The sequence below is a fragment of the Alnus glutinosa genome, chromosome 1 (genome assembly GCF_958979055.1).
Source record: "Alnus glutinosa chromosome 1, dhAlnGlut1.1, whole genome shotgun sequence".
Lineage (NCBI taxonomy): Eukaryota > Viridiplantae > Streptophyta > Magnoliopsida > Fagales > Betulaceae > Alnus > Alnus glutinosa.
Window position 1 is genome coordinate 1045954 of NC_084886.1, and position 27868 is coordinate 1073821.

The following is a 27868-nucleotide window of genomic DNA, read 5'->3' on the forward strand; positions in this document are numbered from 1 at the left end:
GTGATTGATGAGAAAATATGAGCGATATATATGAACAATCTGGACTTTTTTTAACCTTTCACCAATTACACATTCAACCTAATGATAAGACTTTTTGAAAGATATATATATATATATAATAAATTTTTGGTATAGAATAGACTCACTTCAAATCCTAAGATGATCCTGTTATATATTAAAAAATTAATGTGGACTATTTTTATTTTTTGCCCAAAGATTGCTTGTATATATACCTATGAATATGATCATGATGAGCTTCATAAGAGACGTGGGGTGGGGTGGGGTGGGGGTGGGGATGGGATGACTTTTCTTCCTTTCTCACTGTTTTTTTGTTTTGTTTTGTTTTGTTTTTGAGATCGAGTCGAGTGGGTGGGTGAGATATATGTATCGAGCTCTTGAATTGTTTTTCTCGTGTGTTTCCCACCAAGGTGACAAAACCGGGCCCCTCAAAAAGCTTGCTGTTGACATATTACCCTACCTCTCTTAAATACAAAGATTTCTAAACATTTTTCTCACCACTTTAGTAGGTTTTTTTTTCGAGGCCTATTATTAATTTGAAACTTGAAAAAAAAGAAAGAAAGCTCACACGTGTATGGAGGAGTGCCGTTAGAATGAACCAATCATTTCTTAATAAGCATTAAGACCCCGTAGAAAATTTTGGGTTCCAAAAAATCATAAATTATTATAAAAGTTTAAACTAATATATGAAACGGATGATTTAATCATTTAATTAATATTTTATGATGCAGGAAGAGATCAATTAGCAACTGAGTTGTCAGATATTAAATTAATAGCACCGACTATATATATATCTTAATATAAAATATCTGCACAAAAATGCATGCAAAGAATCGTGCATCAATACTTATTAGGGTCTATCTGCTCTTCTCTAAAAGTTAGTTTCTCTCTTAATAAATTTTATTTTCTGCCTTCAATTCTAATTAACTCTCTTAAAAAAAAAAAAAAAAAAAAAAAAACTAAATATATTCTGGCGGTGTCAATACTGCAAAAGTTTGTTAATGTCAAAGCTAGTCTGCTAGAATTTACTGCTTCGGTGTGCAAACTTTTTGGAGCTAGTAACATATTCCGCGACACGTGTTTGAACAACCAAGTATTAATTTGTATATTTGTTTGACTTTAAGATTACAAGGTGGTGAGTTTTCACACATTAAATTCAACCTCCGCTTAGAAAATTAGCGAAAGAGTTAAATTAGTGACTGTGCAGATCGAATCCTAAGGTAAAGATGTCATCATTTGAAATATATTCGATCTCTTGCCAATCAAACAAAGTTTCAAGGTGTACGTATATATATATATATATATATATCAAACTACTTGATGAGGATCCATCATCCATATTTATCCATGCATGCCATGGACATGCACGTTCAATGATTCAAGGGGCATAGGTCATACAAACTGTTCTTCTTTACTAGCCTCCTTTTTAAGGCTTACGACGCCAAGAAATTAAAGCAAGTTAATTTAAATGTGTTAATATTAATTAAATTATGAAAAAAGTCACTTATTATCATGATTGATCATTTATCACTTTTATAATTATATTCTTAAACTTTAAAACGTGTCAATTTAGTTTATTTATCTTTCAATTTTAACCATCCGTTATAATTTTTCGTTAAATCTTAACAGAGGGGTGTCAAAATTCTTAAAATACCCCTATTTTATTTTAGGAAAAAAAAAATTGCTAGAATTTAGGCGTTGGTTAGGATTTAACAGAATTTGCAAAAATATCAATGCCCAAAACTTTGAAAAATTTTAACAGTATATTTTGAAAATTTTGACTAAATTTAACGAAAACTCCTAACGGATGGTTAAAATTAAAAGAAATTGAAAGATTGATATGCTAAATTAACATTTTTTAAAATTTAATGGTATGATTACAAAAATGATGAAAGATCACTGGTGGTAAGTGAAGTTTTTCTTTAAATTAATTATATTTTTATTAATTTAAATTTTTAGGATAAGTGAAATTTAATATAGTAGGAATAAAGATTTTACTCACATTTTAATTAAATATTTCACATGTAAAATAAAACTTATTAAGGAAAATGTTAAAATTATTAATTAAATGAGAGTAATCAACTGGATTTCATAAGATAAACTGACGTCAGTTACATGATATAGCACGACTGCATGCACAGCCTTTAGGTCCAAACACATTTTTCACCCACTGAATCATCATTTGTCTATTTTGGGGAAAAAGTCCGAAGGGATGAAATCAGCTTCTTATTCACCTTCGAAATCCATGAAAATTGATTAATTTGGAGTATTACATGCATTTTTTGTTCTTAAAACAATTAAGTTAATCCGAAAAGGATAATATATAATTATATATAACTCTACGACTGCGTATTAGAAAGTACTAATTACAAATTCATATTGGCAACCGCGCCAAGATACGTACTTTCCGCATATAGTTATATTCTCTACAGTATTATTTAATTATTTAAATGAATGATCTTTATCTAATTTAGTCGGCTCTTTAAACAAAGCAGTCAATGTTCTAATTTTTATGACTCTTTTTTAATCCTATTTTCTTAGTTATTATGGCCAATAGGCCCCATAGGTTTGTCCGACAAAAGATATATTTATATACAATAATTGCATTGTATCGCATGTAATTTAGTGGTAAAAGCGTGATTTGTTTGATTAATCTTTTAATAATTAAGGGATCTCTTCTATTTGTTTGTTTAATTAATATTCCGCCATGTTCGTGATTTATATCTAAAAAGCCAATTAAAGATTTTTAAAAAATAAAAAATAAAAAATATTCATAGTAATCAATGCTCACAATAAACACTCTTATGTTTTTTGTATCCATGATACAATGTGCATAACAATCAAGCTTTTCTTAAAAAAAAAAAAAAAACAAATCAAGCTAGAAAACATTAAAAAAACATAAATTACAAATCCAACATTAAAAAAAAAAAAAAAAATTACAAATTCATAACATAAAAAACATAAATTGTCTAAATATTACACATTTATAAGTGGAATATATATAAAAATATATATTAGATATAAAAGGGTATGCAGATGTGGATGTGGATGCAGAAAAAATCGCTATCCGCATCCGTACTTACATATGGTTATTTTTGCTATTTATATTTGCGTGTGCGGATAGCAGATGCGGGCGGTTAATATCTATTTGCATATACACCCTTAACGCACGGTATATATAATGTTAAAAACTATAGGTTATGAACGATAAATTCTTTTTTTTTTAAAAAAAAAAAAAAAAAAAAGGAAAAAGAATTGAAGTCGTCAACGTGTCGTATTTGAAGGACCGAAGGAGACGACCTAGTTTACTTACCGAATAGATTGGATTTACATTTCCTAATTTAATACATATACCAATAACAAATAAGCTATTTTAAGCGCCTCTTTTGTAATAAGTTTCTTCAGACAGCTTTAATTAACCATTTATCTACTGTGGCATTTTTTGTACATAGGTGAGAAAATATAGAAGAAAAAGAAATAAACAGAAAATTCAGAAAAAAAAAAAAATAAAAATGAAAGAATGAATGCTACCCAAAACTTGGTTGAAGCAGCACAATAATTTGCGCTAAATATGGACCTTGGTAACTATCTAACTCTGCTCATACTTCTTCCATTTTTACTCATTTGAATTTCTTCATTTAGATTATTATTTTCTTTTCTTTTTTTCCCCCATCGGAATTGAAGTTTATGAGGTTTTATGAGTTACACAACGAAGGAAAAGCGAGAGGATCGGAGGGAGAACACTTACAAATAAAAGAAAAAACCAGAATGGAAAGAGGATGGTAAGAGTGAAGAGTAGAAAGGAAAATAGAGAGGAGGAGGGAGCAAATCTACTCCCTCCAATCCTCTCTCGGATCTGTTTTCTTGGAGTAAAGTTTAGGGCTGACTTGAAGGAAAATAACGAAAAAAAAATCTAACATTTGAACTTAAACTTTCAAATGAGACCTCTTTCATCGGTTAAGAATTTGATAAATCCCGTAATGGTAAAATTTATTAGGAGCACATATAATTTATACATTAATTCCCAAAAAAGAGAGAGAAATAGAGTAAAATTTTAATTTCATATATTTATTTATTGATTAAGAGGAAACATTAGCATATCACGAGCCCTTCTCTTACACTCTAGCTTGTATAAAGTATCAACCGAAACAGTAACAAATCTGGTTGTGATTAGAACAAGAAGCACTGGCAAATTTTCCTTGAAGGATTTTCTTGCATGCAGCAATGCAATTAGAAAGAGTGCATGGATTCATCTCAACGCCAAACACTGCCTCAGTTTGCCATGAACATCAAGCCCACAACAAGTAGCACCATTGTCCACTGAATGCGTTCCATGGAAGCTAGCTAGTTTGAAACAATATTTAGACAGAAAAATAATTTCTTGATTTTAGAAATTTGAATGACTTTCAAATGGTCTCCTGCGTCGCACTGTATATATAGTGGAAAAAATAACAGGCTAACAATTATAATTTTTTTTTTTTTTTTGTTAAAAAAAATATCGAGGTATCCTATTTGGAAGGAAATCTGAACGAATCAACGTAGTGAATACATAATTTATTTATCAAAAAAAGGGTGGGTAGTTATAATATATTTACATTTGCTAATTTAATACATATCCCAATAACAAATATGCTCTCCTAAGCGTTTCTAGCTGTTGTAATCTATTTCGTTAGATGCTTTATTAACCATTAATCTATTGTGGCTTTTTTTTCTTTTTTTTTAATAGATGAGAAAAAAACAGGAAAAATACAAAAAATATATATAAAAAAAAAAATACAAAAGGAAACGGTACCATAAAACTTGATTGAATTGTAGCTCATCATGTATATATATAAAAGTCGAGTTCCAATTTAAAATTGGCATAGAAGTCTGACATATGGCGTGAACTTATAATTTTTAAACACTGAATCAGTCTTTTAAGTAAAGAAATTGGTGAATTTTAAAAGTTGAACCGGTTTTATCATGATTTTAATAAATTTATTATATTTTAATGAAAGATCATGGGTGTGATATTTCATGAAACCAAAATAAGGACCTTTTCGCATTATAATATTAAGTGTCATTATAGCCGCATTAAGTGGTAAGATTTTTTTTTTTTTTTAAAAAAAATTATAATTAAAAACATCTTATCATTTAATTTTACAAGCATTTTTTTAACCTATAATAAAAAGTACAATGAAGATCTATTTAAATTCTGAAATTAATGAAAAATCTTCCGCATGGTGTGGGTTATGATCTAGTTTTGTTAAATTGTGAGTGCAAAAATTTGCGCTCATATGGACCGAAGTAATGCTAGAAGTCCTTTTGTGCCATTCCAATAATAATGTGTCTTTTAAAATCATCAATGAGTTTGTGATGAGTAATTCTAGAAGTTATATCCATGTCCTTCTTATGTCCCTATAATATTGATGTACCTTTTCAAATCACTGTTTGATCAAAATTCAATAATGATCAATCACAACTCTATTGATGATTTTAAAAGCCACATCATTATTAGAGGGACATGAGTATGACACCTAGAATTACTCGCTTGTGATTAATCATTATTAGAGGGACACAAAAAGAACTTATAAAATTACTCGTTGGACCACATCTCTAAGTATGCACATTCTTTCTACCAAACTCTTTCCATTTGGGGTTTTCCTTAAAGCAAAATTATATCCATGAAGATCTACTAAAAGCCTCAACCTTTGAGGTATGGCTGAGTTTTGTGGTAGTCAGCATAGGAATTTATTTTTGGGTTTTTACTGTTGCCAAGAAAAGGATAAAAAGGAAGTCAATTAGACAAGATAAATCATTGGCATTCAAATTCTCCAAGTTAATTGAATTCTATCATTCCATTTGTGGGTATGCAATCTATAAAATGATAAGGTTTTGCCCCTCTCCTCCAACTCGTTTGGGTTCTCAAATCTGCAGTAGAATATATTTAGTGGACCGCATGGCAAGAATTACATTGCCCAGACAATCAAAATAGTTTATCAACAATTCTATTTCTTTTTTGGATAAAGTTTTCCTCCAACTGATTTGTTCCAAATCCAGTCTATTAATCTACAAAATTTCCTTAAATTATGTGATTCTCACATGCTCTGATAAATACATGAGACTCTTAAGAACATAGGCCTATTTAACAAATTGGTTGGAGTCGGAAGGAAAACTTTGTCCCTCTCTTTTCTTAAGCTCTTTTCTACCCGGCGCCACACCACACTTCAATGGGTGCCCATAAATTCATAATTTTATACGACATAAAATGGGGTGGGGAGGATACATTTATAGCAATTCCCATGTTCAAATAATCCTAAACTCCTATGTACTGGCATAGAAGCAACCAAAGGACATACTAATGCACATAAAAAAAAGGTGGGGGGCGGGATGGAAAACCCTTTTTCTGCCCTTCTGGATGATGTTTGCTCGTTCACTAATTTCAGTCTCAATCTCACTTGGACTACATAAATGTAGTGCACTCTAACGAACAAATAAGAACTTAAAAGTTTTATGCTCCCTCTTACTCAGAGTCATTGATCTATACCAACATCACCCCACCGGACGTTGTATCTTGCTGCAAGATAGTGTGCCCCAACAGGACCCCGACTCCCATGAGGATAGTACTCCGGGATAATCTTCTTCTCTTCTAGCTCTTTTAACAGAGGTGTGAAGAGCGCCCAAGCAGCATTCAGCTCATCACTCCGGATAAACAGCCTTCTTTCCCCTTCAACAGCATCGAGCAGAAGCCTCTCATAAGCATCTGGAATCTCCTTCGAATATCTACACATAATAAAGGAGTTTGGTTGAAATTGATAACATCACTCATGAAGTAGCACTACAGTCCAAGCCCATAATCAGCTGACGTTTCAAGATTTGTCAAATGAACAGCAGAAAACACAATGACCAAATTAGATCTATAGGCTGTCTCCAGGTCAGTATCAACAAAGACTAAACATTCAAAGAGGAGTGACACTTAGGGAGAGACTTGAATAGAGTAGTTTTGAAATGTATAAGACAATGCCCAAAAAAAATTAAAAATGCTGTACGTACCTTGCTGCATAATGAAGATTCAGATTGCTTCGGTCCAGTCTCATTCCCAAACCAGGGACCTTGTTGTTGATCTTTAAATAAATAGCTTCATCAGGCTGCACTCGAATAACAAGCTCATTTGTAGCTCGATCAAGATCTGTCCCAAAGTTTCGGTTATATAAATTTCCTGGCACATGCCTAAACTGTACCCTTATCTCAGCCCTGTGGAAAGAGTAAGTCATAAATAACATAAAATGAAGAAGACCAAGACAAACAAAATATGACCAAGAGGTTCCTCCTTAGTTCTGGATACCTCTTAGTATGTAATGCTTTCCCAGCTTTCATTAGAAAAGGCACCCCATCCCATCTTGCATTATCTATGAAGAGGGCAGCTGCTGCAAATGTTGGAGTTAAGCTGTCCTTGGGTACAGTCTCGTCATCGGTGTAGGCTGGGTAGGTAACACCACCTTTTGTGTGGCTCTTGTACTGCCCAATGATCACGTTTTCTAGTTTTAATGGCCTCATTGAACGTAAAACTTTGACCTAGAAACCAGTAAAAGAAATAAGTTTTCTTAGCAAAAAAGAACACAGGAATTGCCAGACTTGAGGTTCATCTTTGGACCACGGAAAACCTTTTCATTTCTGATATCTTCTGCGTCCAAACTAACTGGCGTTTCCATGGCAAATAGGGCCAGTATCTGAAGCAGATGATTCTGCATTATGTCTCTTATTATCCCGTAATTGTCGAAGTACCTAGATTCAGTCCCAGGGGAAAAAAAAAAAACTGTAAGATCTCAATCATAATTAAAATACAAACTTCTGTTAGAAAATTACCCTCCACGTCCTTCAGTGCCAAAGTCTTCAGAAAATATCAACTGTACATTCCTTATATACTGCCTTGACCATAATGGCTCAAAAATGAGGTTAGAAAACCGGAGTACGGATAGGTTTTCCACAAGCTCCTTTCCCAGATAGTGGTCTATACTGTAAAGGAAATTGACCATATAATCAGATTATAGTCAATATCTATGCGTGATAAAAACCAAACTTGGTTGGAAAAACTCACCGGAATATTTGATCTTCCTTAAGGTACTGTTTGAGACCTTTCGTCAAAGCAGCTGAGGATTCCGAATCTCGACCAAAGGGTTTCTCCACAATGACCCTGGTCCAGCCATTACCAGATGAAGCTGACAAGCTTGCACATCTTACAGCATCTATGAATATATTTGGAGGTACTGACAGATAGAAGAGGCGATTAGAAACCCTTCCACCCTGCAGAAGCAGATCCTCATTGTCAAATAAATGTACTTAAATACATGTGCAAATCGTGGAAAGAGCAGAATTTCATTAGAAACTGAGAACAAAAAGCTTCTTATCCTATCTTGATCTTGAAAAAGAAACAAGACAGTCAACGAATGAAATATTTACTGCAGTACCATTATGCTTAAAGCCCTGATAACTTTTTCTACAATGGGACATCATGTAAAGGAATAACTTTTTTGAGGACTTATTTAGGGCCATTTCCTGAAAAATATCTCTCTCGTTTTAGTAAGATCCATTGTCATCCATAATTTGTGAGAAGATCAAAAGCATGGTGAATGCATCACAGGGAAGTTATGATTTTAACATCCAAGATAGACACTCCTATTGATGAAAGTGAAGCCAATAAGCATCATCAGCAAGCCAGATTCTGCTTTAACTTCCCTCTAAAATAATATAGCATCACCACTGTGAGTTAAATGACCATGCAACATTCTACCACGTGCAGCCCAGACACAAATTACCTCATGTTCCTTCAGCTTCTTGTCTAGCTCTGCAAAGTTTTCTTGCGAATCATACTGCCCAGAATGGTAGAAACATCTTTTAAGAAATTGCTCCATCTTTTCACCGCAGTTCTCTCTGAAAATTCAGCAGAAAGAATATACCACAATGAAAAACTTTAAAAAATAAAAATAAAAAATCATTAGCTACAAAAAGCACAATAAAATACACCATGCATAGTATGGAATACTATACAACCAACTTCCGGTGGAGAAACTAAATACACGTATACCAAGTAAGCTTCAAGTCACAAGCAAAATGCAGATTGATTTACCTCTTATCAATTCTGCAAGTGAGGGTCTTGCTAACCATGTTTCTGAGTTCAGCATCGGTCATCTTACTCCGAGCATAACCACACACAGTAAAGTGCTGCGGAGAAATACTTCCATAATTTTAATATCAAGCAACAAAATATTGAAAATACAGTAATACGAACCTGACCATCAATAAAAGAACATCAGGAAAATAAGTTTAAAAGAAAGAATGTAGAAACCTTAGGAAGACAATCCTCATAATATAGTGCAAAAAGTGCAGGAAATATCTTCTTCTTGGCAAGGTCTCCAGAGGCTCCAACCACAGTAATACTAACAGTGGAGTCATTTTCATTGATGCCAAATGCCACTGCATCTTTACATTCGTCCGAAGATGGAACCGACAACAGCTCATCTTTCAATTTGTTGAAAGGAGTCTCATTTTCAATTGGGGTTACTGTAGTTGCCACCGCACCTACATCCAGTTCCCATCCAAGTGAACAAAAATTAGACAATTCCAACCCTTGAAATAGACAAATAGTGAATGTGTTTAATCATATATTGAAATGGACCAAATGAGTCAGTAATTTGACAATTCCCATCTGGTTACTCTCAGAAAACCGAGAAATGGAAGTAAAGATATGAATCCTATGACTCTTCTTTGTTATGTTAACCATGCCATATCAATCAGGTTGAACTGATTAAAACAAGAAAAAATCTAAATATTCAAAAAATTTATTTCCCAATGTTTTTTCTTAGATTCTCGTTATAATATTTAGACAAAACACTAGTGGTTTCAGAAATCATCAAGAATATTCGTAAATGGGTATTAGCTAATTGAAAAGAAAGAGAGAAACCAACCATCTTGCATGCGGGCCACAGACTTGGTTTGGGATTGTAGGGAAGAGACCTTAGCGGCGAGAAAACGCTTAGGAAACGAAGAGACCGATACCCTTTGAAGATGGCCGAGCTTAGACGATGAAGATGAGGAAGACGATGAAGAAGAAGAAGAAGAAGAAGGTGCAAAAGACGATGATTGTAATAGTGAATATGAACGGCAGTGTGTCGAAGAAAGGGCCGCCATCTCTCTCTCTCTCTTTGCTCCTTTGCTTCCTTTGTTGGCTAATGAAAGAATTTTTATATAAGAGCCAAGTCCAATGGTTGATGTTTCAGGGTGTGAAGAAAGAAGGCGAGGGTCACAACTACTTAGGAAACACCGAGGGTTAGAAGCCAGAAGGCCCTTGAGATCTCCGAAAGGCTACTTTGTCCTGACAACAAGTTTTAAGAGATGGAAAATAGAAAGACAAAGACCAACTGGAATTTGATTCTTGTTTTAGGTTAATTAAACAACAAGAATGCTTACCAGATGATAATGACTTTTTCTGTAGGCCGGACTCTGAAACATTGTAATGGGCCTAACAATAATAATAGGGATGGTTTATGGTTTGACGACTCCTTTTTTGTTTTTGAGAAATCACAAGAAGAAAAGTTATAATTAACATGGTTTGATTCAATATCATTAAAATGGGATAATTAGTGTGGTTCTTAACATTACTTATCAGAAGAATAAAATTAATGTTATATATTATATTTTTAACCCATAATATTGACATAGCAGTCTCATTTAACCTTTGATTTTTTTTTTTTTTAAATAAATAATGACGGATATGATTGTTGGTTTGAATCGTCGTATTAGCAATTTTTTTTTGAATAATTGTGAAATAAAAATATAATTTCTAGCATTAATCTAAAAATAAAACTTGAATAATGTTATAAGTCATACTTTTATCACACTTTACGGATGTAACCCTTAGGTTTTTTTTTTACATGGGTTGATTGGCGAAAATGCCATACAAGTAAATTGGAATACAAGTGTAACAACTCACTCTCAATGATACAATATTGTCCGCTTTTGGCTCCCCAAATCAAACTTCCCAGAAGGTCACCCATCCTGAGATTACTCTCGCAGAAGCACGCTTAACTGTGGAGTTCTGATAGGTTCATGACCATCACGGCTTTAAAACACGTTGTGTCATAAAATGTGCATTAATACATATAAGCACATCCTCATTCTCAGGCGATGTGGAACGTCACAACAAGTGTGATTTCTAGCATTATAAATTTTTTTCTAAATTGAACTAGTCTATTAAAGTGCATTAATAAATGCTATATATCACATTTTTATTTCACAACAAATCAACAATCATACGTATTGATATTAATGTGGCAATCTTTAGTTTTTTTTTTTTTTTTTTTTTTTTTAATATATTTTAAATTTGTAAGTAAAATATGCACCTCGTGAAGTGTGGAATAAAAGCATCGAATTTGGTTTATTTCTTGTTATTCTTCTTGGTTAGTAGCCCTTTTAGTGGGTTACTTTTGAGGTGGAGTATGTGCTGTTAGTCGCTGACCAAGAATAAAGTTTAGAAAATAAAATATAGTAGTGGTGAAAATATGGGTGGGCAATAATCGATCGCATATGACAATGCAATTATTAACTGCATCTATATTTCTTTTATATATAACATATATTTAATTAAATTCATTAAAATAAGTGGGTTATGTTGGGTTTTTTTTACAATCATTTCAAAATCATACCTCACTACATTTATTTTTTCTTTTCTTTTCTTTGGATAATCCAAATCCCGATTACTCAACGAGATAATGATCTTCTGTGGCTAATAACCATGAATTGTGTAACAAGTGAAATATTAATTTATTGAAACATACAAATAGTAATAGTTGCATTATTTAATCTTGCATATAAATTTAGATAGTAATCCAAAACGCTCATTACTTCAAATTTGGATAGCAGATAATAATCGTATTTAATAATAGTAATAATTGCGCAAATGCGAATATTGCTAATAACCGCATCCGCATTTTCACCTCTACGGCTCACACTCCGCTAAAAATCTAAGTGAGTAATGCTATACATCACATATGTGTTTATTTCACTTTTATCATGTTTTGATTATGTATCAATCAACTTTTAAATAAATTATTATTTATTAAAAAATATAATCAAGAATGATTGGCATGGCCACATTAGTAAAGTGAAATAAAAATAGTGTAACAGTATATAGCATTACTCAAAGTGAAAGAATAATGATATACATTACATTTTTATTTTAATTTATTGATGTGATACTGCTAATCAATCGTTATTTAAAAAGAAAAATCAAAATATTGATCGGCAGTATTATGTCAAGAAAATAGAATAAAAATGTGATGCAGAGGAATGAGGATTACGCAATGAGTTGGGTCATAGATCTTTTTATCTTAAATTCTAATGGCTTAAAGTGGAAGTGGGCCTGGGGAGGCTGGATTTACGGGTTACCACATACCAACAGTGTTGGGTTCTGGGCTTTTATCTTTACTCTTTTCCAGACTCAACCCAAACATTTAAATGGGCTAATGCATGCCCCACTAAGAAGAAAGTACACTTTCAAAATTCTCCTATTTTGGGATTGTGCAGGATCGGAATCCTTTACGATTACATAGAGAGGAGGTTGTAAAGGCTTCAGATGTTTAGCAATTTATTATAGAGCTCACTTACCCAATAGATAGACAGAGGGTCTAAAACTCGTTTAGATAAGTGAGCTTCATATTAGCTCTATTATATTTGTTGTTCAAATTGTAGCAGTTCAAATAACAAAATTGTTGAGATCTCTATCTAGATACAAAACTCATCTGTTTAACCGTTCCGAATAGGTGAATTCTATATCTCAAACGGCTCAAAATAACAAAATTACTGAGATCTCTATCTAGATGTAAAACCTATCTATTTAACTGTTTCGAATAAGGGAATTCTACACCTCATATTGCTCAAAACATGTGAATTCTACAACCCTTTCTGGAGCTGTCCAGAGTGCATTGAAATACGGATACCCTAATTCAATTGCCCATGCTTCCAAAACTCCCTGCCATCTAGCGCCACGATTTCATACAGCAACATTTTAATGATTCAAAAAGTCATTGGAAAGCACTACCCTTCCACCAAAAAGAAGAATTGGGAGTACCATACTGTTGATTGTTTTGACAAAACTTTTTTAACCGGTGTTTTTTATTTTTATTTTTTTATTTTTTTTTATCTGTTTTGGTTATAAAATGACATATAAATGAAAATAATTTTAAATCTTTCTTATTTTTAATTCTTTATAATATTATTTTTTTTAATAAAAAGCAAAAAAAAAAAAAAAAAAAGAGCTTCCGTAAAAAGCGTTAAGAAACAATTGGAACCTCGAAGTCAAAGCACATGGGCAATTGACATTGTTGCACTCACGTCACAACTCACAAGCGGCTTCTCTATTTTGTTTTTCTCGGTTGAAAGACGTGCATGAGTTGGTTAGAGATGAACAGTTTGGGCACGCAAATAATATGCATTTTGCCACCTACTCACTGTTCCAACTTTTAGGACCTCTTCCTTTTAAAAAAAAAATCCCATCTCTTCGATGCTAAGGAAGGAATTTTAGCAGTGAAGAGGTCAAAGGTAAATTTAACCTTTATACATGCATGCTTGCCGGCCCATCCCAGTTCAAACTACGTAAGGCCTTGTTTGGAAGCAAATTCTAATGGAGTTGTTTTTGTTCTCGTTTTCAGTATAATTAAATTCATATGCAAATTTAGAATTTGGTTTTATCTGTAAAGAAACTCTTTTTCTTTTTTCTTCTTTTTTTTAATGAAATTCACACTAAGCACAAATTCCAAACGCTCAAAATATTCATGGGACATGTTATGGTTGAGAAATTCATAAAATACCCTCCTTTAAAAAAAAAAAAAATTGTAATTTAAGGGTAATTTTACCCTTTGACTGATTGATTTAACCCCAAACCCTAATTGGATGGGTGAGATTGTAAAATATTAAAAGTTTAATACACCAAATTGAGAGTTTTTTTAACTTTAGGAGAGAGATTGTAAAAGTGGTGAAAGTTCAAGAAGGTTAAATGAATTTCCTCAAAAGATTACCTATATCGAGAATGCCATATTAAATCATCACTTGTAAATAACATAAAATAAAGAGTAAGTAAAACTTCACGTTAATTAATCGGTTAAAGAAATTTTCATGTTATTGATAAATCATTTAATTACTTATTAAAAACCAATATTTCTTTGGTAAACTCGTATAGCAAGTGGATCGAATAGAGATCCTTAACAATTTTATTGTATGGATTGCTAGTAATTTGGCCAGTAACTATGAGAGAGTGCTGGACAACCCAAAATTTATTTGAATAAATCGATAGGTCTTATATAGACTCTCTTATATTTTTTTGCCCAAATTGATACGAGTTCTCCCACAATTGCTAGAGATCGACCCCAATCCCAGCAATTGATGGGGGAAGAAGATGACGAATTAATTGAGTTGTGATTTTGATGAATAAGATGAAGTGAATAAACACATGCATGTCTCATGCACAATGTCCCTTTTTTTTTTCGATGCATAAATTTTTCAGGGTAATTATAACTTAAATTGTTATGTCATAACATCAATATATATATATTAAGCCGTTCAAAGCATACAAACCGAATATCTGTCAAGATTTCTATCCCTAAAAGAGATGATAATAATTCCACATGGTTGATCATTCACCCCAATGTTCTCTTCTTTTTTAGCAGGATGTATTATACTAATCATGCTTTAATTAGTACAAATTAAACCAATCACTTGGCTTCAAGCCACATTTGTTTGTTGACCTTCGCAATAAACTCATCAGCTCTTTTTCTCAGCTCCTCAGCAGGCAATCCAGCCTCTTCCTCTCCCTCTTCATCATGCACATCATCAACTTCTGCTTTAACAACTTCTTCTTCTTCTTCTTTTTCTGCTTTAACAACTTGTTTACCTTCAATCCTATGCACACCGTCCTCAATGAAGTTCTTCTCCAATTTCCTCTCTTCTTTTTCCTCAAGAAGTTCGTAGTCTCCACTGTCGAGACCTTGGTTCCTCTTACTATATCCATCATAAGTTTCAGAACTCCTCTCCTCTTTTCTCTCTTGAAGAGTACGGGAGCAGTGTCCCCTGAGACTGTGACTCCTCTCCACATATTCGTCGCGAAGTTCGTCGACCGGCGATGAGTTTGAGCCCGCCACAAGCTTTGATTCCCCCACGAGGAAGACAACTATTACATTGACTACTATGAACAAGCACTTGGGGTTAACGAAGAAAGCAGAAATATTTGGGAGAGAGATAAACAGAAAATGCTTGGTTGAACAGCAGAGAGAAGGAAACCAGTAAGGATAGGAACATAGTAAGCTGCATGTTAGTGCTGTGAGAGAATGAAGAATTAGATTGTAAATAAAATTACTCTTATTGTAACTATTCATGGCTCGGTATTTTTCTTCCATGATTGGATTCATTGTTGAAATGGGTTTAAAAGCACTTGTGGAAAGGACTTTAGAAGGTGGAGGAGTTGATTAATATTGCTGAGATCGAGAGGCTTCACAGGGCTGAAAATATAGCAGTGGAAACAAAGACTTATATATAGCGGCCGGCCGGGGGGAAAGGAGGAGGATATTTTGGTGGATTCCAGGAAGGCTAGCTACTTTATAATTATTATTGTAATGCATGAAAGGGGTTAGCTTTTTGAAAAGCCATGGCAGATTGAGAATGTGTGTCGTATATATATGTTTTAAATTAGGTGCTTCTGTTTTATAGCCTCCATTTCCTTTCCACTCTTACGTACTGTTGATGGTTTTGAATTTTCCCATGAAATGTATCAAGAAACATTTTATATTTGCGTCACCAACGTACCAAAGCCACCGGTTTTAAGTTTTAACCTAGCTACCAGAAATGAGCATTTAGTAAGAGATACTGAACATGCTCATATATATGACATCCTAGCTAGTTTATATAATTAGTGAAAATGGAAAATACTTATATTTTAAATATGGACAGAACCAAGATTTCTTGCTGAATTGCCAAGCATAAACGAAAGATCAAGTCTAATTTTTAAGCTCTAAAAATTATATATATATATATAACCAGGTGAGCCATGACATTCTTTGTCCGAACAAAAATTAGCTACAAATTAATTAGTTTGTGGTAGTCAATTTCTATAAACCAGTATAATAAAGTAATATGTGTCCCATAACATTTGAGAAACATATTTTTTTAATAGCATTAATAAAGTGTCATGTGTTCTCACATGCTTTAAAAACGCATGTCACTTTATCAGTCTGATTTGTAAGAATTGACTACAAACCAGTTTGTAGCTAATGTTTGCCCCCTTGGCTCCTAGTTCCAATAATTATAATTATCTTTTATATATAGATGTTGTTTTATTAAAAGTTATATCTACACACAAAGATATATAAATCTTATCTTTCATTTCATGTTAATTCATAGAAAAAAGTACCTAAAAAAAAAACTCTCAGTAAAAAAAAAAAAAAAACAAAAAAAAAAGTATCAACCTCTTTTATACACATCCATCATCCTTATTAAAGTAACTTTAGGCCAAAACATGGAACCAATTTCGTAAAAGTAAAAAGTTCTTTACCTTGCTTGATGCCTCTGATTTTAAGGGTACGTAGGGTAATATAATCATTAGGTGCCAATTTATTTTTCACCAAATTTCATTTCCGTGTACCACAAAGAGATTGTTTGACTCTCTGAAATTTCTGACTTAAAAGTGATATTTTAAATAAAATTATAAAAAAAAAATATCGTTTGAGAATACATTTTTTTTAAATGATTGTTTCAAATAAAAACTTGCTTTTTCAAATACACGTCATTTTAAAAATTAAACAATAATATTAAAGATTAAATTACAATTTTAACAAACGATTTTTAAAAATTATATTTTTCAAATGGCATGTTTTAAATCCATGAACCTGAATGACCTCATTTTCACGTTTATATAAGTTTAAAAAAGTTCCCACTAGAAAAGGAGATTTTTTTTTATTTTTTTTGTGAGTAGAAAGGAGAATTAAAGCTACGGAAATGAGTGTTCTTACTTTTCTTGGGTGCATGCGTATCGGAAGACATGCGGGTGCTCTCGACTGCTCGTATTAAATATGAGTAATGATTGAATACCACTAAAAAATACAACTTTTCATCACCTTAATTTATTTTTTTTAAAAAAAATAAAATTAAAAAGTAGTGGGGGACATGGGGACCACCTTGCCACATAGGCAAAGTGGTAAAAAGTTATATTTTTGGGTGATATTCAATCATTACTCATTAAATATACGCCAAACGTTATATGTATGCTTTTTTAAGGACCGTTATAATTGAAGAGGTACTGTTTTGAATTAAGAAAAAGGAGCTTGTAAAGTAAATGCACATTCAGTTTTAAAAATATGAGCGTTGATGGAAACACCAAGAACAAGAACATTACATCATGGTCATTGTCAAATAATCTATTTGGTTGGTTGCTTAATTAATCTACCTACTTTTTTTTGGTTTTTGTGTTCTTTTACTTTCGCTGAGATAGTTTAGTTAAAGGGTAAAATTAAATTTATTCTCTCCGGTTTTTAAATTCCAACTTTTTATGCATGCCCATATAGTCTTTTGGTTTAGCATGTTAATTTTTACTGTAATATTATATTAAATTATTATTTATTTTAAAAGTTTAAATTAATAAAAAATAAAAAATTTATTTATTCCCTTTTCTCACGTATCATAAAAAATAGTTAAACGAGTTAGACTTTTTGTAGCAGCTGTGATCTGTTATGGTCTGAATCTGACTTTACCCCTTGTATCTCTAACTTAATTTATTAAAGAGTTTTTGTAACCCTGAATATTAGACGTTTTGGTCTCTCTTATATATATTTGAAGGGATCTGTGAATTAAAAATAAAAAAATAAAAAATGTTGTCTCTTTTGTATTATTATTATTATTATTTTGAATACCCAGGTTCAACGAATTGGCATGTGCTTTTTTGCAAAATGGACGGTATATTTAGATTCCCCTCCGGCCGGAAGGTCGCATCTTGCTAACGTGCCTGATCGAAGCTTCATAGAAGCGACGGTGACATGAAAAAGCATTACTTTCTTCTTCTCAAAGTAGATTGTCACAGTTTGTCGTGGTTTAAAAAGTATGGATGCGTTTCTTCATCAGGGAAGAAAGTAAAAGAAAAATGGTGGTATTTATTTCTATGTGCTACTCAAAAGAAATGTACATTATTTATTTATTTCTCTTTTGGGATTTTGGTCTAGAGATCGATTGGCCCCATGGTCTACCCAACATAAGGTACTTATATTTTTATTTTGCACGAGTCTACATATTACCACCATTCTTATTATTTTAATTTCTAAATAAAACATACTTTTTTGTTTAGATCAGTTTTATTCATGTCAAAAACGATCAATTTGGACGAGGGAGGAAAAAAAGAAAAAAAAAAAGTAATAGAACCTGCCGGAAAGTACCGATGAGAATAATTTTTAGGTTTAAATCAGCAATGTGTTTAAAGATGATGGTGATAAATTACAAATAAGTAGAGTTTTGAGAAGAGATCAAAAGTCTTTTTTACATTGATGTCAATTGCATTTTCTAGTGACTTAACTTGTTCGTGCACAATCTTTATTTCTCGTGTGATTCATCCCATGTCCCGTTACACTAGAGGACGCTTTATCCTTAAAGCTTGGGACACACAATTTGATTATAAATCATGACCTAGGTGGCAACTCAATTGCCATGCGATGCGGTAGTTATTTGGGAATGGATTCTATGCTTCAGGGATCCGGTAGACCCGGGTTAGTGGGTCAATGTTTGATTTAAATTGACTTGGTGTTCCAATCATATGGCGCTGCCAACCCATTGCCAAACATTTTTATTTTTTCTTTCTTCCTTTTCACATCTAAGAAACTAGACAGCTTAAATGACATAAATTTTTTACAAATTAATTTGTAACAAATTTCCTACAATCCGGCGTATAAAAGTAATGTGTCAATTGCATATGAAAAACAAATGTTTTTTTTTAATAACATGCACTTCTCAATGTTCTCATATGCTCATTTTAATAGCTTAAAAAGTCACGCCAGAGGCTGGTTGGAAATTTCTGTCCTTCAAAGGAAAACTTTTTTCAATTTAGAAGGATGAAACCATAAGCAAGTTCTCAACGGTAAACCAGAACTTGGCACCCAGTCTTTAAAACTTGAAAAGGTTTTAGTACAATGCATTGTGCCCATTGGGCTTCCGGACATGCAAATTTATATGAAAGCCAGTGTTCTCAATAGCAATGCGTCTCACCAAGTCAGACTATGTTTTACAATGGATCTGTCAATTGAATCAGCCAATAGAAGTCGCACTGACAAGAAAATGAGTCACTTCTATCAATACAACACAAAGGCACTATTTCATCTTGGATAATAATAGAACCTAGAGGATACAGGCACTCTAAAGAAAACTCAACAACAACAACAACAACAACAAAAGAAGCCCGCAAAAACAATGCTACAGGTTGCTCAATTGCAAACATAAGACCTGCTAGTGAGAGTCAAAGATAGCCGGCTCTAGCTATTTCTACCCAAAAAAGAAAAAAAGAATTCTATGCAATGAAATTCTCCCGAGAGAACTAGATTGCATGTGAAACATCACCGGGAAAAAAAAATAAATGGAACAACTACTTCTACTCAACCTCTACGCCACAAAAATGTAGACCTAATATCCTCAAAGTACCACTGCAACCTTCTCCTGGGAAACATATGAAGAAGGATGGGCGATCAGGGGCTCATAGTGATCTGCTCCAGCACCACACCAACCTGTAAGTAAAAAATGCTGAGAAATGTAACTAAAGAGCCACCATAGAAATATAACTAAAAAAGATCCTGCTGGTTGGTTGTATTCCAACAAAAGTTAATCACCACCCAATGCTTTCATATAAGCAGCAATGGAATATACCACAAAGAAAGCTCCATTACCTGTTCCTTTCATGAAAAGGAAAAAGGGAGGTTCACAAATTTGACTCCTTGGACGATGTGGGAGGAAGAAAACGCAATTTTCTTCATCAACCATTGCATCTGATCCATGAGCTTGCACCTGTGAGAAATGAATGAATACAAGGAAGCTCAATGATACATCATTCTTACTGTAAATGTCCAAAAGACTTAACAAAGCACAAATTCTTCTCCAATGTTGTATGTAACTATAAAAGAAGTTATCTTATGAAGTATAGGGAAAGAAAGAAAAACAAAACAAAAAGGCTTTAGAACCAAAGAGTGGCTACCTACATCCAATCTACTAATCACCTCTCATTATATTATGGTTAATCACCTTTACCAGTGAGAAGTATATGCATCCATAAAGAGCAGATTTAAAATAGAACATATTTTCCAAGATGACCAGCCAGCAATAGCTACTTAAAATGAGACTCTTACAACTTACAAGACAAGTTGAACTAAACATGCCATTTTACTTTTCATTAAGTTGTTTTCAGATGAAGAATTTTAATTGTTTGGATGAGAATATTCAAAATTAAGAAATTAAAAAAAGTATTAACAGTAGTTACGATGATGGTGGTAAATTAGTAATGGTGGTCATAATAGCTAAGAGATGGTGGCAGCGGCCTATGGAGAAGGCGACAGTGATGATGATAATGATAGTCAAGTCATGGTGGCAGCAGCAGGGATGACAACAATGATGGTGATTGTGATATAAAGAGTAATGGCTGGTGGTTTGAGAACTGGAAAATTAGTATAATTAGGACGATAACATGTTCACTTATACAATTTGACCTTGGGTGAATGCTTAAAAATATCAACTTCAAAATTGCATATTGTTTTTGAAATAACACTCTTGTTAATCCAGACAAGAGAAATCAATATTGGGAATTCACAAAATACAGCTTCAAGAAAAATCCAACCTCAAAATTAGTAAGCATGGAAACTGGAGCCTAAACAAGACCCATAATAATCAATGACAAGTTTATTACAATTACCAGATAATATCATACAAAATCTCAATATTATCAGATATACCCTAGTTAAAGTACACCTAAAAACAGTCATATAACCACATTACCAAACTTTATTAATCAGACAAAGTATAAATATCCCAATCAAACTGCAATGAATCTAAGAAACAGAGTTGTGCTTACTGCTTACTGCTTACCACGTATATCTCCCGCTTGAACTCCGTTGCAAGACACTCTATTGCTATATCGTCTCCGAAAGCCGCAGCATGGCCTTCCCTGTTCTCATCTACAGATAATAAACCGTCCTCAGTATACTGCAATGTGATGATATCAAATTCATCATCAGATGAACCAGAGATCGACATGTACTTGGCCCAACTCGGACCATCGTTCACCGGCATACACCTCTCTTTGTATATAGACTCCGCCGCCGTTTCTCTTCAATCACAAAAATAGAAATACAAACCAAATAAACTACAAATCTACAATGCTACAAAAATCTGTACTAACAATGGACCATTAAACACTAAAAAAAATTAAAAGAGAAAAATTGAACCTTTCAGATCTGAGAATCTGTTAACAAAGAAACAGATCTAAGAATTAAAAAGAAAAAGAAAAAGAAAAAACCTTTGCATGCCGAGGAGAACGAGCTCGTCAATGGCGGGATCCAAAGCCAAGCGATCGGATTTCTTGGCCAAGAGCTTGACTTCTTGGACAACGTGAATGCCCCACCCGCTCGTCAGATCGGGACCGTACATGTGGCGGATCGCGTCGTCGATGGCCTCCCTCTCCCCCCCTCCGGACGATCCGAAGTCCTCCAGGAACCGCCGCACCGTCCTCCGCCGCAGCTCCCGCGCGTCGAGCTCCCGCGCCGCCATGGCCTTCTGCGACGCTGTGAAGAGGCAGTTCCCGTCGGCGGAGACCTCCCCGCCGTGCGAGAGCCGGAAGAGCACCGAAGCCGAGGGGGACTCGTCCTGCGGGTGTTTCCACAGAACGCCCTTCGCGTGCAGCCTCTGCAGGCGGCTCCTCTGCTGCTCCTCCAGCCCGTGAACATCGTCCCAGGCGGCGGTCGTCGTCTGGTCAACGAGATCCACGGCCTCGATTGCATCGAGAGCGTCTGGCGACGGCGCTGACTTTGTGTCCCTCCACGGAACGGCCGGTGATGAGGTTTGAAATGTCTCCGCAACGGTCGTCGAATCACAGAGTAATTTCCCCATTTCCAAACTCTTTTTTCCTTTTCTTTTTTCAATAAATCCTTTTCTTTCTAATCTTTCGTCTTTTTCTCTTCTTCTTCTTCAACGGGGAGAGGACGAGTTGCAGAGAGAGAGAGAGAGAGAGAGAGAGGGGAAGAGAGGGAGGGAGAGAGAGAGCGAGAGAGAGAGAGAGAGTAGGGTTAACGGATAGATGCACGAAGCGGGAGAATTTAGACACGTGGCGAAATCTGTGGCGTTTAGTGTCTCTAGGACGCCCAGTCTGACCGTGTGTGGACCATCACCAGCAAACTGCAAACCTGAGCCAAGATAATAAAATTATAATAAATATTATATATAATGAATATTCTCAACTAGACGTTGCCGGTGTTATCTTAGTTGGCAATAATATGCTTTTATGCCTTCCCAAAACGTTGTGGGGTTGGTCGACCGGTCTCTCCAATAACATCTCGATCAGTACGTACAGTTACCAATCAGATCTTCACAACACAGACTGAAATATAAGAACCGGGGTTGGTTAAAGTTAAATCCCATGTAACGACGCGTATGGTTTTATTAATGTTTAATTGCTGTAACGGTCACTTAAAAAATAAAATTTTCTGTAACGGTTAGAGAATAGAAACCCCTCCTGGTCTGATTGTCAACAGAGTTAAATTAAAATTCTTCTCTATTCATCTCTACTTTTTTCAAAAATAAATTATATTTTATTTAACTTTTTTAAATTTTATCTCACAAAGTTAAATTTTGAAATTCGCACAATGAATTAGAATTCTATTCTAAGTTTAAAAAATTCAATTCCCAAACGTAATAGAAATTCAGATGATTGTCTCATTTGAGCTACTCAAGGGTCAAAAGTTTATTTCAAATCCCATGTGACGACGTCGTATTGTTTCATTAATGATTAATTACTGTTACGGTTGGATAATATAAACCCGGAGAAATTATGACACTATTCTATTCAGATTGTCTTATTCAGTTATTTGAGTTATTTAAGCGTCAAAATTTTATTTTATTTTTAATGGGTGAAAAAACTTTTCCAACCTCTGGTTATTAAGAACGTAATTATTATTGCAAATTTTTGGGGAAAAATTCATGATTATCATTACCAAATAATTACTCTATATATATATAAGATCCATAAAATCTCCAAAGTTGGTTGTTAATATAACATTCAAGTCTTGCCCATGTCCCTCTCACTCCATGGATTTGGATTTGGTGATATATATAGAAAGTGTAAGTTTAGTTTTTTTTTAAAAAATCTCTTCCAATATATTAAAAGTGACCAAATTGATCAAATGTCCAGGGTTACAATGAAATCCTAATACACCAAATCAAACGCACAACGGTTAGAGTTTCTTTTACCTAACCGTTACAATGAAGACTAAGACCATTACAGAACACAGTTACACAAAAACCTAGACAACATAAAGATGTCTCTATATGGTGAGGACACGATCTAAGCTATAAAATAGCTTGTACAAAGGTCTTGATCTTAAGAAAAAACACAGCAGCTGCATTCACCAACAAGACCAACAAAACTACAAAAATATTGGCCGGACTAGTTCCCCTATTTCCCCCTCTTTGCTCGACGGTTTGAATGCACATCCTGAGACACGCCATGGTAGATCGACGATTAGACTCCAAAAAAATCCCGAACCGTTCCATCAATATCGCCCCTACTCCCGCCCCCGAAAATTTAGCCCTGAAATTCCGCTGCAATTCTTCCATTCCAAAAAATCGCCCCTTATGCAGGAAAAAGGGTTACCTAGAGAAGGTAACCGTTGCCCGAACCACCGTTCCGTCGCCGGTGAGACCATCTAGACCGACAGGGACATTTTCACGCATAGCCACTAGGATGAGATATCGCCAGATCTCATTCCCAAAACTAGCACCGATGTCCACAGAACAAATCCGGAAATCCAAGGGGTAAAACCTATGACCGAGGAATGTGAGAGATCGTCCGCCGTTAACCCCAACAAACCAAAAGAAAAACAACAGAAAGACAGAAAATCAACCTCTTCAACCCAGAATAGGCCAAGAGAACAAACCCCTTTCTCCTCTAGGATGTCGACGACGCCCAAAGAGATAAAAAATTGTTATTTATATACAAATCCTAACACAACCAAATGGGGGAGGAGGGAAGTGTAAGGGTTCCCTCCTCCGAAACACGCTCAAAACTAAGATGCTGCCCTCAGAGGAAGAAAATCGCCAGAGCTTGGAGAGGCTTTTTTTTTTTTTTTTTTAAGACTCGTGTGATGTAGTGCTTGCTTGTAAGTTTAGTTTAATGGGACGTGATTGCAATGGTTTTTTTTATTGGACTTCTCTTTTCTAAAGAACTATCCAAGAAATGTTCATGAAAATGAAGTTTAATTTATCATGTAAGGATTTCTTCAAAGTTGGGAAATAAATTTTCTCTAATCCAGTCTAATGTAATTCTCATGTGCATTTTTACATATTCTAAAAATATATATGTTAGTTTAATATATTGAATTTGAGCAATTTAGAAAAACTTTGTTCGAAAAAATCAACAAATTCTGTAATTCTTTCAATCTATGTAGAAAAAAATAATAAATGAAAAAATTGTGAGTTGATCCACGAAAACAAATGAGCAAGAAATGATAGCTAGACAAGTTTTTTTTTTTTTTTTGCCTTTCACACTCTATTCATTATAGACTCAATTTTTAATTTTTAATTTTAATTATTGAGCATGAAAATGCGTTTTCATCACTAAACATTTGGTTGGGATAAATATGTTGCGTTGAGTATTAGGGAGGATATTGGAAAATACTTTCCCCCTTTTCGATCCCCTTGTGTATCTTTTTTGTTGCTCTTGTCTTGCCTTTTCTCTGCATGTTCGTGCTTCGCAATCTCTACGTGCTTTCCCAGTCGCTTTGATGTTTTCAAAGAGTTTGGGTGGGTCAAAGACTTCCCCCTAGCCTTACTGTCACTCGCGAGGCTTCCATATTTGGTTCCACGGTTAGGATTCCTAATTTGCAAAAGATAGGTATGTGCTATCTTATATTATTGAAAACGTCCTAAGGCGATCTAAGGCGAATACAAGGATAGAGTTACAAGATTCCTCCTAAACCTTAAGTCAAAAAACAAGTTTGACTTGAAGTATTAGTCTAAATACAATACACAAATATTACAAGGACACCAATTAAAACTACTTTTTACAGTTAAGCCCATATTAAACAAGATAAGAGGGTTGGTTTAGTCTACCACAGACACCAAATAAGCCCATGAAACATTTGTGCATTACAAGTAGAAACATAAGAAAATACACAATAGAGACATAAGAAAATACAAAGCAGAAAAAAATCCACAATCACCAGCTCTAGGAAAGCCGTCGTCGGAGTCAGCACTTGTAGAGCACGCACCTACACCGAGATCCCTCCTTGTAGCAGACAACCTTCCACAGTCCAAATCATCGCCACCAGAGATCGGAAAAGTAGCATGTGACCATCATGCGCAGGACCACGGAGGAAGCTCTCTGGCGCGTGCTAACCACACACCAAACAGGGGAGTAACGCACGGCCATGGCTTGTGACTACCGAACCGAAGGAGGCTTGCGACCACCACAGGGAGGCGCGTGTTGCATAAACCCATGCCAAAACGCATAGATCTAGCACCAAATAAAAACCACACTATTAAAGCACAGCCAAAAATGCCTCTCCAGAGACACACCACGAGCAACCAAAACCCACAGAACTAGTAGCCTGAAACTCCTTTTGCTAGAAAAAAACAAGGAAAAAAAAAAAACACAAAAGCTCCATAGCTAGATGCTAGGAGAACCACAGCCTTCATCGGATCAGACCAGGAGAAACAAAACCTCCACATCCTTAAGGGCTGGGAGTGAAAGGTAAACCCCCTTGGAAGCAATCTAGGAAGGGAACAAAAACAACCATCCTAGCCCTTTCAAGGCTAGGGGGAGGCGTGCCTCCCAGGCAACCAAACACCATGATCGAAGGGACTCTCTCTAAGAAGGCTCTCAAGATTAGAAATCAGTTAACACTACCTTAATTAATATATACTTCATCGACAAAAAATTTAAAAACTTCTTTTCACTGCATGATATTAATTCCAATGAAGAATTGATCAATCAAATATAGATTTATTTACCTTTCATTCTCTCTATATTTTTCTTTATATCAATTTGCACAACCTTCACAGTGCATGTATATTTTGAGGGCCACAACTTTCACTTGGACCTGCAAAAAGAAAATCAAGAATAACAAAAAGATTTTAGTCCTACTCAGAAAAGGAAAAAAAAAAAAAAATAGAAGAGTTTGGAAGGGCAAAGTTTTTGAAGTTATCTGTAATTGACCTCCTCTTTCTTCTTTTCGGGTTCTTTTTTCTTTTGGTTATCGGATTTTGAGATCGAGCGGATAGATTATAAGTTCAACGTTAATTTCTACTATGCTTGTTCCAAAGCCTTTGCAAGGCTTTAACTGGATCGGCTCTTTAATTTGGCCAGTCACAACTACTCTGTGATTTGTAGTATCTATGGTGAAATTTTTAACACCTAATCATACTCCGAATGCACAAATTTTAAGTATCAAAGCAAATATATATATATATATATAGACAGGAGAAAATAATAAGAATTATTAAAAAAGAAAAGAAAAAGAAAAAAAGATATATTCAAGCATTACGTACCATCAAGACTTTTCAAGCATTTGGAAACTTTTTTACAGCATCCTTAATTGGCAAATGGCAATGCATGTATGCTTTCAACACAATATCTTTACCTGACTTATCTGTGTTTTTCTCTTCCTCTTGTTCCTCATTTTTCGTCTCCGCCTTCTTTTGCTTCTTCTCTGCATCACCCAGCTGGTTATTTGGTGTATTTTGCAATTCTTAATTGTGCTCCATTTTGTGTAGTTTAATTTGCTTGTTTTTTCTACCGAAAGAATAAATGATTTAATTAATACCATAAAATAATTATGGTTTGAGGCAATATTGATAAGGGGTTGCAGCACCTTTCCCATGGCTTCTCTTCTAGCTCAGGTTGGGTTGATGAACAATTGCCAAGTTTTACATGGAGGGTATATACATACATACATATATATATATATATATATATATATATATATATATATAAGGTTAATTGTCTCTGATTCTATTTATTTTCATGGACCCTGAAATTGCATTGGATGTGGATAGGGTTACTATGTTACCTAATTATGATAATTTCAATTAACTCGTTCGTGAAACAAATGATTTTAACAATATCTTAAAATGATCATTCAAATATAAAACCTCAGAAGTAATTTGGCTTGCCCAAGGTTTAGGAAATTTACAGAGCATTAACACTTTTAGAGCGTTGGATTTATTAGTAATAATTTTGTTAAGGAATAAAAGTTCAATTACAAGAACATATATAGCGTTAATTAAGAAAAGTAAATTCCCAGCTTTAATTTACACACCATCTCTTTTTTCTTTTCATTATAATAAGTAAATAAGATACCCAAACTTAATTTGTCCGGTCCTAAATAATTTTTCATTGTAGATTTGTGTATAGAATTGCTTTTGGTTATTTTTTATTTTCATATTTGGAAGTCGAAGCTATTAGATAGATGGGGGTTTGTGTCTCTTGAAAAGCTTGTCCCATATCGAAGCAATTTGTGTGATTTTTCAGTAATATATAAAATGACACAAATATAATTACTTTGTTATATATTACTGAGAAATCACACAAATTGCT

General features: G+C 34.2%; 3 protein-coding genes across 3 annotated transcripts; all 3 read right to left on the bottom strand.

The window, feature by feature from the left end:
- Positions 1–6232: 6232 nt before the first annotated feature.
- Positions 6233–10413, bottom strand: LOC133864278 (glucose-6-phosphate 1-dehydrogenase, chloroplastic). The gene is made up of 10 exons (XM_062300560.1): positions 9963–10413; positions 9344–9576; positions 9125–9219; positions 8814–8928; positions 8096–8301; positions 7864–8013; positions 7662–7782; positions 7343–7572; positions 7051–7251; positions 6233–6780 (listed from the first exon to the last, which is right to left on the bottom strand). The coding sequence occupies exons 1-10, from the start codon at positions 10183–10185 to the stop codon at positions 6531–6533; spliced, it is 1824 nt and encodes a 607-aa protein (XP_062156544.1). The 5' UTR covers positions 10186–10413; the 3' UTR covers positions 6233–6530.
- Positions 10414–14658: 4245 nt separating this feature from the next.
- Positions 14659–15554, bottom strand: LOC133858748 (uncharacterized). The gene has a single exon (XM_062294215.1). It carries the CDS (start codon positions 15453–15455, stop codon positions 14763–14765), a length of 693 nt encoding a protein of 230 aa, XP_062150199.1. The 5' UTR covers positions 15456–15554; the 3' UTR covers positions 14659–14762.
- A 3745-nt stretch (positions 15555–19299) lies between these two features.
- LOC133864287 (uncharacterized) lies at positions 19300–22422 on the bottom strand. Its single transcript, XM_062300572.1, has 4 exons — positions 21578–22422; positions 21148–21388; positions 19959–20076; positions 19300–19799 (listed from the first exon to the last, which is right to left on the bottom strand). Exons 1-4 carry the CDS (start codon positions 22165–22167, stop codon positions 19708–19710), a joined length of 1041 nt encoding a protein of 346 aa, XP_062156556.1. The 5' UTR covers positions 22168–22422; the 3' UTR covers positions 19300–19707.
- Positions 22423–27868: the final 5446 nt, after the last annotated feature.

Bases quoted from the DNA above. Each gene is read 5' to 3' on its own strand.
- LOC133864287 (XM_062300572.1), bottom strand. From the start codon at position 22,167: ATGGGGAAATTACTCTGTGATTCGACGACCGTTGCGGAGACATTTCAA. The intron at 21,389-21,577 runs GTTTTTTCTTTT...TTGTGATTGAAG, and splicing joins GTTCTCCTCGGCATGCAAAG to AGAAACGGCGGCGGAGTCTA. The intron at 19,800-19,958 runs GTAATGGAGCTT...TTTTACTTACAG, and splicing joins CCTTTTCATGAAAGGAACAG to GTTGGTGTGGTGCTGGAGCA.
- LOC133858748 (XM_062294215.1), bottom strand. From the start codon at position 15,455: ATGAATCCAATCATGGAAGAAAAATACCGAGCCATGAATAGTTACAAT.
- LOC133864278 (XM_062300560.1), bottom strand. From the start codon at position 10,185: ATGGCGGCCCTTTCTTCGACACACTGCCGTTCATATTCACTATTACAA. The intron at 8,929-9,124 runs GTAAATCAATCT...CTGAATTTTCAG, and splicing joins ACTTGCAGAATTGATAAGAG to AGAGAACTGCGGTGAAAAGA. The intron at 7,783-7,863 runs GTAATTTTCTAA...GACTGAATCTAG, and splicing joins GGCACTGAAGGACGTGGAGG to GTACTTCGACAATTACGGGA.